The sequence below is a fragment of the Gekko japonicus genome, unplaced genomic scaffold, assembly GCF_001447785.1.
Source record: "Gekko japonicus isolate JY-2015 unplaced genomic scaffold, Gekko_japonicus_V1.1 scaffold189, whole genome shotgun sequence".
Classification (NCBI taxonomy): Eukaryota; Metazoa; Chordata; class Lepidosauria; order Squamata; family Gekkonidae; genus Gekko; species Gekko japonicus.
The window spans coordinates 545,107-556,842 of NW_015163608.1; the positions used below are offsets into that span (position 1 = coordinate 545,107).

The window sequence follows — 11,736 nt, forward strand, 5'->3', positions numbered from 1 at the left end:
AACATATTTTTCTATAAGATGCCTAAGTAGAAGACAATGGTCCGTAGTCGATCTGCCCTGCCTAAACCCTGCTTGTTCCTGAATTATTATATCATCCTGCTCCAACCAAAGTGTAAGTTTTTCTAGAAGGTGTTTAGCATATAATTTACTTATAACACTTAGAAGACTGATAGGCCTATAGTTTGCAGGATCTTTTCGGTTACCTTTTTTATAGAAAGGAACAACCGCGGCCACCCCCCATTCTTTTGGGACCTTCCCTGTTGTATCAATATAGGTAAATAAGTGTGCTAGAAAGGGGGCCCACCAATTTATGTTTTCCTTCAAAAATTCAGGAGAGATCCCATCCAGGCCAGGGGCCTTGCCTCTTTTAAGTTGGCCTATCAATGATGTGATCTCTTTTGGGGAAACCGAGGGCCAGCTTGGCAGGTCGCTAAAAACAGGAGACGTAGACAATTGGGGGGAATTATCAAAATACATATTCCGAAAATATGAAATCCAAGTTTCAGATGAAATGTGGATTTCCCTTGTTAAAGAACTATTTCCCCTTTGACTGGAGACCATCCTCCAAAATAAAGCGGAGTTCTTTTCTTTGGCAGCTTGAATTAGAGCCCTCCATGCTTCCCTAGCATATTCCTTTTTTCTTTTAATTAAGTTTTTATAGACTCGTTTCTTTTCTAGTAAGGCTAGGTAGGCACTAAGCTCTTTCCCAACATGGTGGCCAATATAATTTGCATAGGCTTGAGAGAGTACCCTTTTTGCCTCCAAGCAATCTCTATCGAACCAAGGCTTTGACTTTAACTTAAAAGGATTAGAGGCTCTCTGATCCCACTCCTGAAACAGGAGGGGGGCAAATCTCCTAATGAGGCCTTCATACAGTGACAGTCTACCTGGATGCACCCCAAAAAGCAAGTGTTTTTCCAACCCCCCCCCCAATCGCTGGGATGATCCGGCCTGGTTGGGGGGTACTCCTGGTCTCCGCGATGCTCGAGGGTGTGCCGAATGGGAATGATGGAGGGCATCCCATACGTTCCAGGATGACCCTGAACTGGGGAGGATGAGAGAAGAGTGGGAGGACAAGACGGCTGCGGAGAGGGACCAGTCCAGCCTACGCTCGGATCTAAAGGAGCTGAAGGAAGGTTTCCAATATCTGATAAAGAACTTCCCCCAGTTCGTGAAGGAATTGATGGAAAAGGATGTCACTGACACCTCGGAGGAGGAAGGTGAGAAAGAGGAGGAAGCTGAGCCCCCTCCCCGGTCTGCCCCATGTAAGCCCAGCATGGAATGAGAATGACCTCGAGATGCACTTGAAGCTACCTACAATGGGAGCCCAGCCAAGCTGGCCTTCTTTGCGATCCAGGTGCAAAAGATGCTGCGTGAGTTGGGCCACACGTTTGCTTTGGATGAACAATTCTACTGTCTGCTAGAATTGACAAAAGTGGGTAAAATGGATCATTGGTCTTACAGCATGTTGGCTGGTTAGATATATGTTGTTGTGATTTATTCAGTTTCTAGAAAGACTAAGCCAATTATTTGGGTAGGTCAGGAAATAATGTGATTCTCCTTCTATACAACTGCGTCATGGGAAGGAACCAGAAGTAGGCTGTTTATTGTTAATTGCAGGACTAAGTGGCATGCTGTGGGCAAAGATCCTGTTGAGACCCATGTCTGCCTAGCTGGTGGTGATAAGTATCCATACCACATGCACAGACAGTATTGTATATTAGCCTTATTTATGAACTAGTAAGTACAATAGTAACACTAAATGTATCAGATATAGGAATCTAATAGTAACATAGTTTTGCCAATCAAACAAGCAGTGAATCCAAGTCGCATATGACGGCTAAACATTAGGAAGAACTTCCTGACTTATTGATAGGGTCAGGATCATTACATTCTTGAGGGACTCCCAAGGCATACAGAAAAACATGCCCTTGTAAATTAACCTGAAAGGGAAACTCCAGAAAAAATGGCCTAGTAAGACTGTATGTGCTTCAGGAACTCAGAATACTGAAGCAGTTGACAATCAGTTAAATGGAAAGGGTGAGGCTGTTTAGCATGTTCAGGAACCGCCTATAGAATTGTAGTGGCTGAAATATTGGGAGTAGGAGGGAGTTCTTAATTGTTTCCTATCATGATTAATTCTAGAAGAACCCCCAGCTTATAAGACTATGAATATCAAACCATATGCTGTACTTCAGTAACTGTGTCAACTTGTTTGCGACTTTTGGTTCAGCTTGCTAGCGGTAGTGTTTTTTATTCTGGGGTTCATTCAGCATATGACAGCTAGTGTGGTATTTTGGCTGGACTATTGGGCTTAGACCACAGAGACTCAAGTTCAGGTGGGTCATCCTCAAACATAAGCTACATCATAATGCTGATCTTTTTTCTCTCTCTTCAAACCTAATTTAGGCTGCACATCCATATGGATGTTTTGCTTCACCTTGCTTCTCAAGCCGGAGCAGCAGTTTCTAGAAACATCAGAGTAGATTTGCCCACTGTGTGAAAAGAAAGGTGTAGATTTTTGGATCTCCCCATCTACATTGATGCAATTTTCTCTTGGTATCCCCTTGTGCCCACTATGCTATCCCCCAGCAATGCTGGAAACTTGGAGAGCTTGGAAACAAAGGATGAAACCTACTACATTTTGACATTTCTTAATGCTGTGAATGGTGTGATAATTTTCACAGGGGTTATTTGCCAGGGTTTCAATGCTCTGGAAAAGAGGGTTTCTTCTTCTTTTTTCTTCTTCCCTGTAGCATTGTGGTGCATTCTTGTACTTCCCAGGACATCCTCAGCTTTTCTTTAGTCTTTTACAAGATCTGCTTTACTGCAGAGTTTTGGGAATGATCACAGCAAACCCTCGATGTCTGCCATGTGAATGGCTGCTGTGTGCAGGTTTAGATTTTTCCCAATTCTGCCCACACCATGGGCATTTTCCATGTGGCAGCCATTTGTTCCCTGCCACCGAGGAGGGGGGGGGGATCAATAAACATTATAACCATTTATATATCAGGTTCTTTCAATCCGCAGCTTCCGTTTCAAAAGAAAAGTAAGTCATGTGAGGCTCCTCTCCCTCTGGCCTGACTTGCTGAGTTTCCACCATCCTGTGTCCAGTGGCAGGAGCTTCGTGCAAGCCTCAGAACAGGGAGGGGAGGTGGTTGCTCCACCTGGCTCCTCCTGCTCCCTGTTCAGCTCCCCACACCTGGTATGAACTAATCAAGACTTTCTCCCTGGTTTGCTGATGGAGCCTCCCTTTTCACTAGTATCTAAAAAAGGTTAGTCAAATGCTAAAGAGGGCCAACAATAAAAGCTTAATATATGAAATATATAAAAAGATACATGTATTTATTAAACAAAGTTTTTGAAATTATATATAAGGGCCCAATTACACCTCATGTACAAATAACAAATCATAACACACAAGGGCTGATAGATTCGACCTGACGCGTTTCGGTCTGCATATGCCACTCTGAGACTCCGAGTGAAGGGTGGGGTATAAATCTAATCTCTTCTTCTTCTTCTTCTTCTTCTTCTTCTTCTTCTTCTTCTTCTTCTTCTTCTTCTTCTTCTTCTTCTTCTTCTTCTTCTTCTTCTTCTTCTTCTTCTTCCTCTTCCTCCTCCTCTCCATTTGCCGAATTTTTCATTGTGTGGAACCCTGGAAGACCTCCCGAGCCCCCTCTGAATGTTCCTCAGAAGACAGTTTGAAAACTAGTGCGTTAACCAGTTACCAATCCACCAGAAGGCTGGATTCTCACCCCCCTCCCTTTTCAGATTTGAATTTTCCCCAGCACATTTTGCTCCTCCTCCTCCTCCTCCTCCTCCTGTAGCATTGCCACTTCTGTTTCTTCCCAGGCAGTCTCTGCTGCCCCTCACGCATTCACATGTCTTTTTCTATTCCATTTCCCATCTTCTAATTTCCCCTTCTATCTTTTTCACTCCTCTCCCGCCAGCTTTACCTTCTCCTATCTTTTACTTTATTTTTCTAGGCTGTATCTCCCTTCCCTTGTTTTCGCTGACATTATCTAGGGTCTGGGATCCTAGGCAGTGTTGGTAGGACTTGCAACCTCCATAATGATCACAGAGATCTCTTAAACATAGTCTGGATGGCCAACAGAAAGGCATAGAGGCCAAGGCCTTCCCTTGATGTTGCCTCCTGGCTCTGGGATTCAGAAGCTTAGTGCCTCTGAATGTGGAGGTTCTCAGCCACCATGGCTAATAGCCATTGATGGACTTATCCTTCATGAATCTATCTAATCCCCTTTTAAAGCTGTTTATTCCTGTGGCCATCGCTACATCCTCTGGCAGTGAATTCCACATTTTAACCACTCTCTCTGTAAAGTAGTATTTCCTTTTGTCTGTGATGTTGGATTACTGTGATGTTGAATGGTTTGTCTTGGATTCGGATTGAGATCATTCTATCGTTTTTGCAGTCTCTTGTTGACTATAAAGGCCACACCATTTTTTCTACCGGATTCTTGGCCACAGTATTAGATATAATAGTCTTCTGAGTTAAATTCACCCATTCCTGTCGACTTTAGTTCGCTGATTCCTAAGATGTCAATGTTCAGTCTTGCTGTCTCATTTTTGACCACGTCAAGCTTACCTTGATTCATAGATCTTACATTCCAGGTTCCTATGCAGTATTGTTCTTTGCAGCATGGGAGTTTCCTTTCACCATCAGACACATCCACAACTGAGCGTCCTTTTGGCTTTGGCCCAGCCACTTCACTCCCGGCATCATATCTTTTAGCCTTTTGTTGCTGCCCATGGGGTTTTCTTGGCATTTCCTTCTCCAGTGGATCACATTTTGTCTGAGTTCTCCGCTGTGGCCTGTCTGTCCTCAGTGGCTCTCCACGGCATAGCCCACAGCCTCATCAAACCACATAAGTCCCCTCACCACGTCAAGACAGTGATCCATGAGAGAGGTTTTTTTTTACTATTTTACTATTCCCATCATTTTTGTAAAGTTACTTCTTTTGAAATCAAATGTTACCATTTTGGATTTTAGGGCTGACTTTCCATTGATCTGAACGCTGAACTTAATAGCATTGTGGTCACCATTCCCACTAGTGTAACAACCTCTACATCTCTCATGAGGTCTTTGGGGGGGGTATCCATATGTGTGTGTGTGTGTGTGCACACGCGTGTAAGTGTGTGTTCACTTGGAAGTCACAGTGACCTCTGGTGATTGACTGTGTGCACCTGGAAGTCATGGTGACTTCTTGTGACTGACCCCTACTGAGGACCTGGAGGATATTCAGAGAGGTGGCTTAATAAAGCCTGCCCTTGTCCTCCCGACTACTAGTATTTCAAGGAGGTCTTCCATCCAAGTACTTGCCAGAGTCGACCCTGCTTAGCTTCTGAGATCTGACAAGATCAGGCTTGCCTGGGCTATCTAGATCAGGACATCTCTCACTAGGTCTTGAGATCCACTCAAAACCAAGTCCAAGATCACTACTCCTCTGGGTGGCTCTGTGACCCACTGCTCCAGTGCACAGTTATTTATTATGTCTAGAAATCTCATTTCTACAGCATGACTCAAGCACATGTTTACTCAGTCAATATGAGGGTAGTTGAGTCCAGTGTTCCCTCTAAGCTGAGTTAGTGTGAGCTAGCTCACAGTTTCTTAGTCTCTGAGAAAACTAACTTATGCAGTAGCCAAATTGCTCGCTCACAACTTTAATGTCAGTACCTCACACATTAGAATTTTTGCTCACAAGACTCCACAGCTTAGAGGGAACATTGGTTGAGTCTCCCAGTATAATAAACTTTAGTCACCTCTTTTATTTCCTTCTTCATCTCAAGATCGGCCTCAAGGGTTTGATCAGGTGGGCGATAGTACACTCCCACTTTTAAGTAATCCTTAGGGCCCAATATTTCCACCCATATCACTTCTGTTGAGGAGTTAATTCCCCTGATGTTTTCTAACTTATTTTATTCTATGCCCTTTTTCTTGTATGACATAACACCACCAACAATAACCCATGACTCCCTGTCCTACCTATAGAGCTTATACCCAGGAATGGCTGTGTTCCATAGTAATCCTTCTGGATCAATTTTTAAAAATTGTTATTACATTTACCATTCCAGCATGTTTCTTTTTCTTTTTTTTGTCCCACCGTAAGGAATTTTTTATTGTATTTTTCTGTAAACTACAATGAAAAAATGGGAGGGGAAACTACATTTATGGGAGAAAGGAAAGAAAACCACTAAAAACCCAAGTATAGGAGATCATTACAAAAGCCTGTGTCAGTGTTAGTCTAAATTGCTAGGATTACATTGAACATGGTCGATTAAGCTATATTATTTATCTTTAAAACCATTATTTTAACTGTTTAAAGAAAATCTCAAGAGCATCGTTAAAGGGAAAAAAACCATTCAAGGCACAGATCAGAGTTCTTCAGCCTTCATTTTGTTTTATCTTTTCTAATCCTCAATTGGTATTCTCTTTTGGGGGCTGCCGCCCCCTTTTCTGAAGTAGAGTCCTCGTCGGAAGTAGCAAAGTCCATTTCATCAATAAGTTTGCTGTCTTCTTCGTCCTTGCCATCCTCTCCCGACTCTCCCAGTTGCAGTCTCAGGAACTCACATGCTTTGGAAACAGAGTCTTTTTTTCTTTTTTATCCTGCAGTTTGAAAATGACGCCTTCGGGGGTCAACCATCTCTAGGAAATGCTGTTTGTTTGCAAAAACAGAATCAAGTCTTTATACTTCCTCTTCTTCCTTATTTCAAATGGAATGTCTTTTAGAATCCTGATGGTGTTGCCTCCAATTTTCAAGGGCGTTCCTGTAGTTGCTTTCAGGATTTGATCCCTCACATGTCTCTTCATTCCACCATGTTTCTGAGATACCGACTATATTTAAATTGGCATTTGAACACCAAGCACTCCAGTTTCCCCATTTTAGCTCAGAGATTTCTAGCACTGGCATATAGACACCTATAGTGTGTTTCCCTCTCCAGTAACCCTCACCTCCCTCAGCCTTTTAGTCACCACACGTGGTCCTCAGTCACCATTGTGCCCTCACTACCAAGTTGTGAGTTCCAATTTGGTGTAGTGGTTAAGAGTGGCAAACTCTAATCTGGAGAATCAGGTTCGATTCCACACACCTCCACATTAAGCCAGCTAAGTGACCTTGGGCAGTCACAGTTCTTTCAGAGCTCTCTCAGCCCCTAAAAACAAGTCTTGCTCTCCACTAACACAATGCTAAGAGCAAGAACTTGTTTCTGCCAGGATCTCCTGGCTATTCTACACACTATGCCATACGATAATTATTATTGTTCCATGTTCTATTACACACCTATCAATATTACCCTGAGTGTTTATGCAATCATCCCTCTGGCCTGACTTGCCCCAAACCAGAGGCTCCCCAGTTCCTGTCAGCTTTCCTCCTGGGATTAGTTTAAAAGTTGCTCTGCCACCTTTCTGATATTAATTGCCAACAGCCAGATTCCTTTTTGGTTCAAGTGAGGGTTCAGTTTTTCCCAGGTTCATCTTGTCCCAGAAAGTTCTGCAGTGCCTAACAAATCTAAACCCTTCCTTCTGGCACCACTTTCTCATCCATATGTTGAGACCACTGATTTGTGCCTGTCTAGCAAGCCCTGTGCATGGAACTGGCAGCACTTCTGAGAATGCTACTTTTGAGGTCCTGGCCTTTAACTCTGCCTAATAATCTAATTTTTTTCCTCCAGGACCACATAACTACATTTCCCAAAGTAATTGGTGCCAAGAAGAAGGCCTTACTTCTGTTATTGGGGGGGGGAGGTGTTCCCCCCCGTTTAGTTTGTTTTTTATATTTCATACTTTTGTGAAAACCTGGGCCTTATCTTTAGCTTGGAGAAAATAGTCTGTAAAGTGTTATCCATTATGTAGATCTTTTGATCCATACTGTGATGCCATTGTTCAGAATTAGTTATAATGACATGTGTTACATAATTTTAACATTATAATCCATGTGACATTCCATTGTACACAGAATGTTTCCAGGAAAGCAATCCTTTTGTTTACATCTCTGCTGGTGTATACCTTTAGGTCACTCAAGCATGTAGTAAAGGTGTGGTGGCCATGTGATGATATGAAACCCTATTTCTTGTGAACTGCTTGTGTGGCATCGTGATGGCAACAAAAATGTGATCTTGATGAACATGTTACAACATGTCTTCCTTTGAGCATAATGGAAGAGGCACAAGCAAAATTAATATTTTTGTGCTTCTTGCTTTTGGTTCATCTATTCTGATCAGGTACTAGGTAAAATACTTTTTCTTAGTAAATATTTTAATTGATACCTAGTCTGGGAAAGAGTCCTCTGAATAAATAATTACCAGTTGCTATGTGCATTTTTAGTGTGTGTGTGTGGCTATGTATCACAAATATTTGTTTCAGCTATTTATCAGAAATCTTATCTTCAGATATCTGCAGTTCTTTATCTTTTAGTACTTTTTGAGGTGGAGTGTGAGAACAAAGATTAGGTGAGAACAAAAAAAGGTACAGAAAGCCAATGACTTGTATCCCATGAACCACAAATTATTTAGAGCGCACAAAAGGGGACATTTCCTGACTTGCTGCAACAAACTGAAAACCCCAAAATGCTACACTTGGGGGTGGGTGGAGCCTTTACAAGCAAGCTGGGATGGACAGGTAAATTGGAGAAGAGCACAGGCAACTGTCTCTTCCCCTCCTCTACCTACATAAAGGAACTTCTATCAATGGAAAATTACAATAGGACAATTTGCTATTTTCATGCTGTCTTTTGTGTTTCAGAATAGGTTGCTGAAAACAACTGTATCTTTTCAATATGACTACCTTCCACCTAAACAACACAAAAAATAGATATTTAAAGTGCGAACCAACTACAGTAGTGCCTCTGAGATTAGCTAATTTTAATATACTATAAATCTTTCATACGTTATGATCTGTTTCTCCAGATGCCAGATATTGGAATTGTTGAAAGACAGCCTGTCCCAGAACTGTATTGCAGTATTCTTGCTTGTTTGAAGTCGAGCAATGTGCTTATGTAATTATCTTTGTTTAACCTAAGGCACTGTTTATATAGTTTTATGACATGCTGCTGTTACCATAGTGTCTTTTCACACTTCCATCGTAATATATAACACTAGCCTGATAACCCTGCTTCGCTATGGTATTTAAGTTCTGTAAATCCAGTTATAATACCGAAGATGTGACGTTTGAAATGTGACTTTTGTTGTAGGAATTCTAACAGAGAAGATTGTAGTGTAAAAAATGAAGTGAGACATACTTTTTTTTTCTCTACCGAAGGACCTCTCTGTAGACCACATTGGTGGTTCTGTCCTCAGGTGCTAGGATCACCAGCTTCTTGGTGAGCTCACTCTGGAGCAGGCAACATAGAACTGTCCATTTAAGAAGCAGTCGTCTGTTAAGTCAGCTCCTGCTACCTTCCACAAAAGTGATGGCCTCTCTACTTGTGTTTCTGGATTGTTTTGCTCATATGGAGACTGTGTTGTTCTGAGCACCTCAGGGTGATCTTGCTTGTACTTGGCCTGAGCAGCCACCCAGGACTACTATGTGCAAATGTCTTTGCTGCATTCCTAAGTTGCCTCCTCCTGGCAGCTGCCTGTCCAGTGTAGGAGGGGGAGGGGGAGGAGTATTAGAAGCCACTGTGGAGGTGGGGCTCGCAGGATCACTAAGGCGTTACTGCTTGGGCGGGCTCCCTCGTGGCTTTAAGCACCCTGCACCCGCTACTGCACATGACAGACAACCACCTGTTAGGTGTAGGAGGTGGGGGGAGTGTGCTGGAAGCCATCAGAGAGGCTGGGCCAGCAGCATCGCTAAGGTGATCCTACTGGGGTGGCGTCCCTGATGGATTAATGTACCCTGGCCCTGATCCTATACCTGACAGACTCCTGCCTGTCTGGTGTTGGGGGGATTATATTTAAAGGCATCGGAGAGGCTGGGCCAGCAGCAGGGCTAAGGCAGTCCTACTGAGCAAACCTCCCCAGTTGCCTGTCCAGTGTAGGAGGGGGAGGAGTATTAGAAGCCACTGTGGAGGTGGGGCTGGCAGGATCACTAAGGTGTTACTGCTGGGGCGGTCTCCCTCGTGGCTTTAAGCACCCTGCAACCGTTGCTGCACCTGACAGAAAACCGCCTGTTAGGTGTAGGAGGTGGGGGGAGTGTGTTGGAAGCTATCAGAGAGGCTGGGCCAGCAGCATTACTGCACCTCACAGGTGGTTGTTGGCTGTTCCTGATTTCCTCAACTGTCATAAGCTCTCTGCAGTCTCCTGTAACTGTTGGCTTTTTTTTTACCTCAGAACACTGAGCTCTGCAGCTGACCAATCAGAGAGTGGGAGTGCAGGGAGGCAGCAGCCTGGCAGTCACATAGGAATCAATGGGGGGAGCACATTTTACCCCTTTTGACCCCCTTAGGTGTTGAATTTCTAAAAATCCCTTCTTAGTGAGCACCTACATCATGGTAGGAGCGTTGTTCCCAAATTTGGTGTTTCTAGGTCCAGTGGTTTGGCCTGGGCATTGATTTTACAGTGAGGGGACTTTCTTTTATATGTATAGACTAGCAGTAAAGCCTGTTGTGAAAGCAATACAACGAGCTCTACAAAGATGTGATGTGTAACAAATGCATAGGCTGGAAGGAGATAAAGTAAATATTAGCAGTCTGTAAGTGAAAGATACAAATGTGGAAGTTAAGTCTCACATACCTTATGTTACACAATAGCCGGTCGCACAGTGTGGGCCAGAAAATGTTACACACAGGGGTCTGTTGAGTGGTGTCAGCAACTGGGCAGTCTGAGAAGTCATTTTATGTTGGACGTCCATGTCATTCAATGTAGTTGTGGTTGAACTGCCCACCCTGTTAGAGCAGAGGTCTCAAGGGAAGGTGGGCTGAAAGTAAGTGGTCATGATGAAAGTCTCAGTAGGTCACATGGGAATGAGAAGGAGACGTTGTTGGAAATGAGTGTTGTGAAGTGTCTATAGTTTTGAAAGTTGTCATTTATGGTAGAGAAGTGTGGCTGAGGAATGGTTTCCAGCAAAATGTGCTGTCTTCGCTGGCTGCCACAGAGACCACACAATGGAAGCTTGTAAACACTGTCCAGAATCAAGGTCAGTCAGAGCCGAAAGTTAAAGAGCCAGAAAGTCAATTCAAGGTTGCAAAGACAAGGAGTGGCTGCTACACACACGGAGGAGCAGGTCTCAGTGAGCACAGTTGCTGCCGCATTTAACCAGGTGCACTGCGTGCTTTTGAGCAGGAACTTCCTTCCCTGGGGTTGAGTCTGCAAAACGTACAGCTCTTCCCTCTGCTCCTGCAGGAGCTGGAGTCTGGCACTCCTTCTTTGCTCTTGCATAGTTAGCCTCTGGCGTGCCCTATGTCTGGGGCACTCAGGAGAACTAGGCAAGGAGTCTGGCATTGGGGTGTCTGCAACTGGGGGTGCTGGGCCAGGCTCAGGATCGGCCTCTCCTTCTGGCTGCACCTCCTGTGCAGCTGCTGAGGGCTCTTCCTCCTCAGGTATAGTTGAGGGTTCTTCTGGGCTGACTCCAGAGGATGCTGGACTGCTCCCTGCATCTTCCTCATCTGAGGAGTAGTCAGCCTCAGCAGACCTAGTACTCACAACACAAAAGAGTTTAGGGCTGGATGGGTTCAGAGAAACATGTAGGCCGTAGGCCTCTCTCCCCCTCAGACAGGCCCCACCGGCCCAGGTAGGCCAGCCATGCGCCTCCCACCCACCCCCAGACAGGTCCTGCTGGCCCAGGTT

The 11,736-nt window shown here is 44.1% G+C and overlaps 1 protein-coding gene across 1 annotated transcript in view; it reads left to right on the forward strand.

Annotated features, from left to right (window-relative positions):
• The first annotated feature begins 1,054 nt into the window (after positions 1-1,054).
• Positions 1,055-11,736, forward strand: part of TENM2 (teneurin transmembrane protein 2) — a 618,318-nt gene continuing 607,636 nt past the window's right edge. Inside the window, exon 1 of the mRNA XM_015407305.1 lies at positions 1,055-1,265. Within this exon, the coding sequence (XP_015262791.1) occupies positions 1,055-1,265 (211 nt within the window). The remainder of the gene's footprint in view (positions 1,266-11,736) is intronic.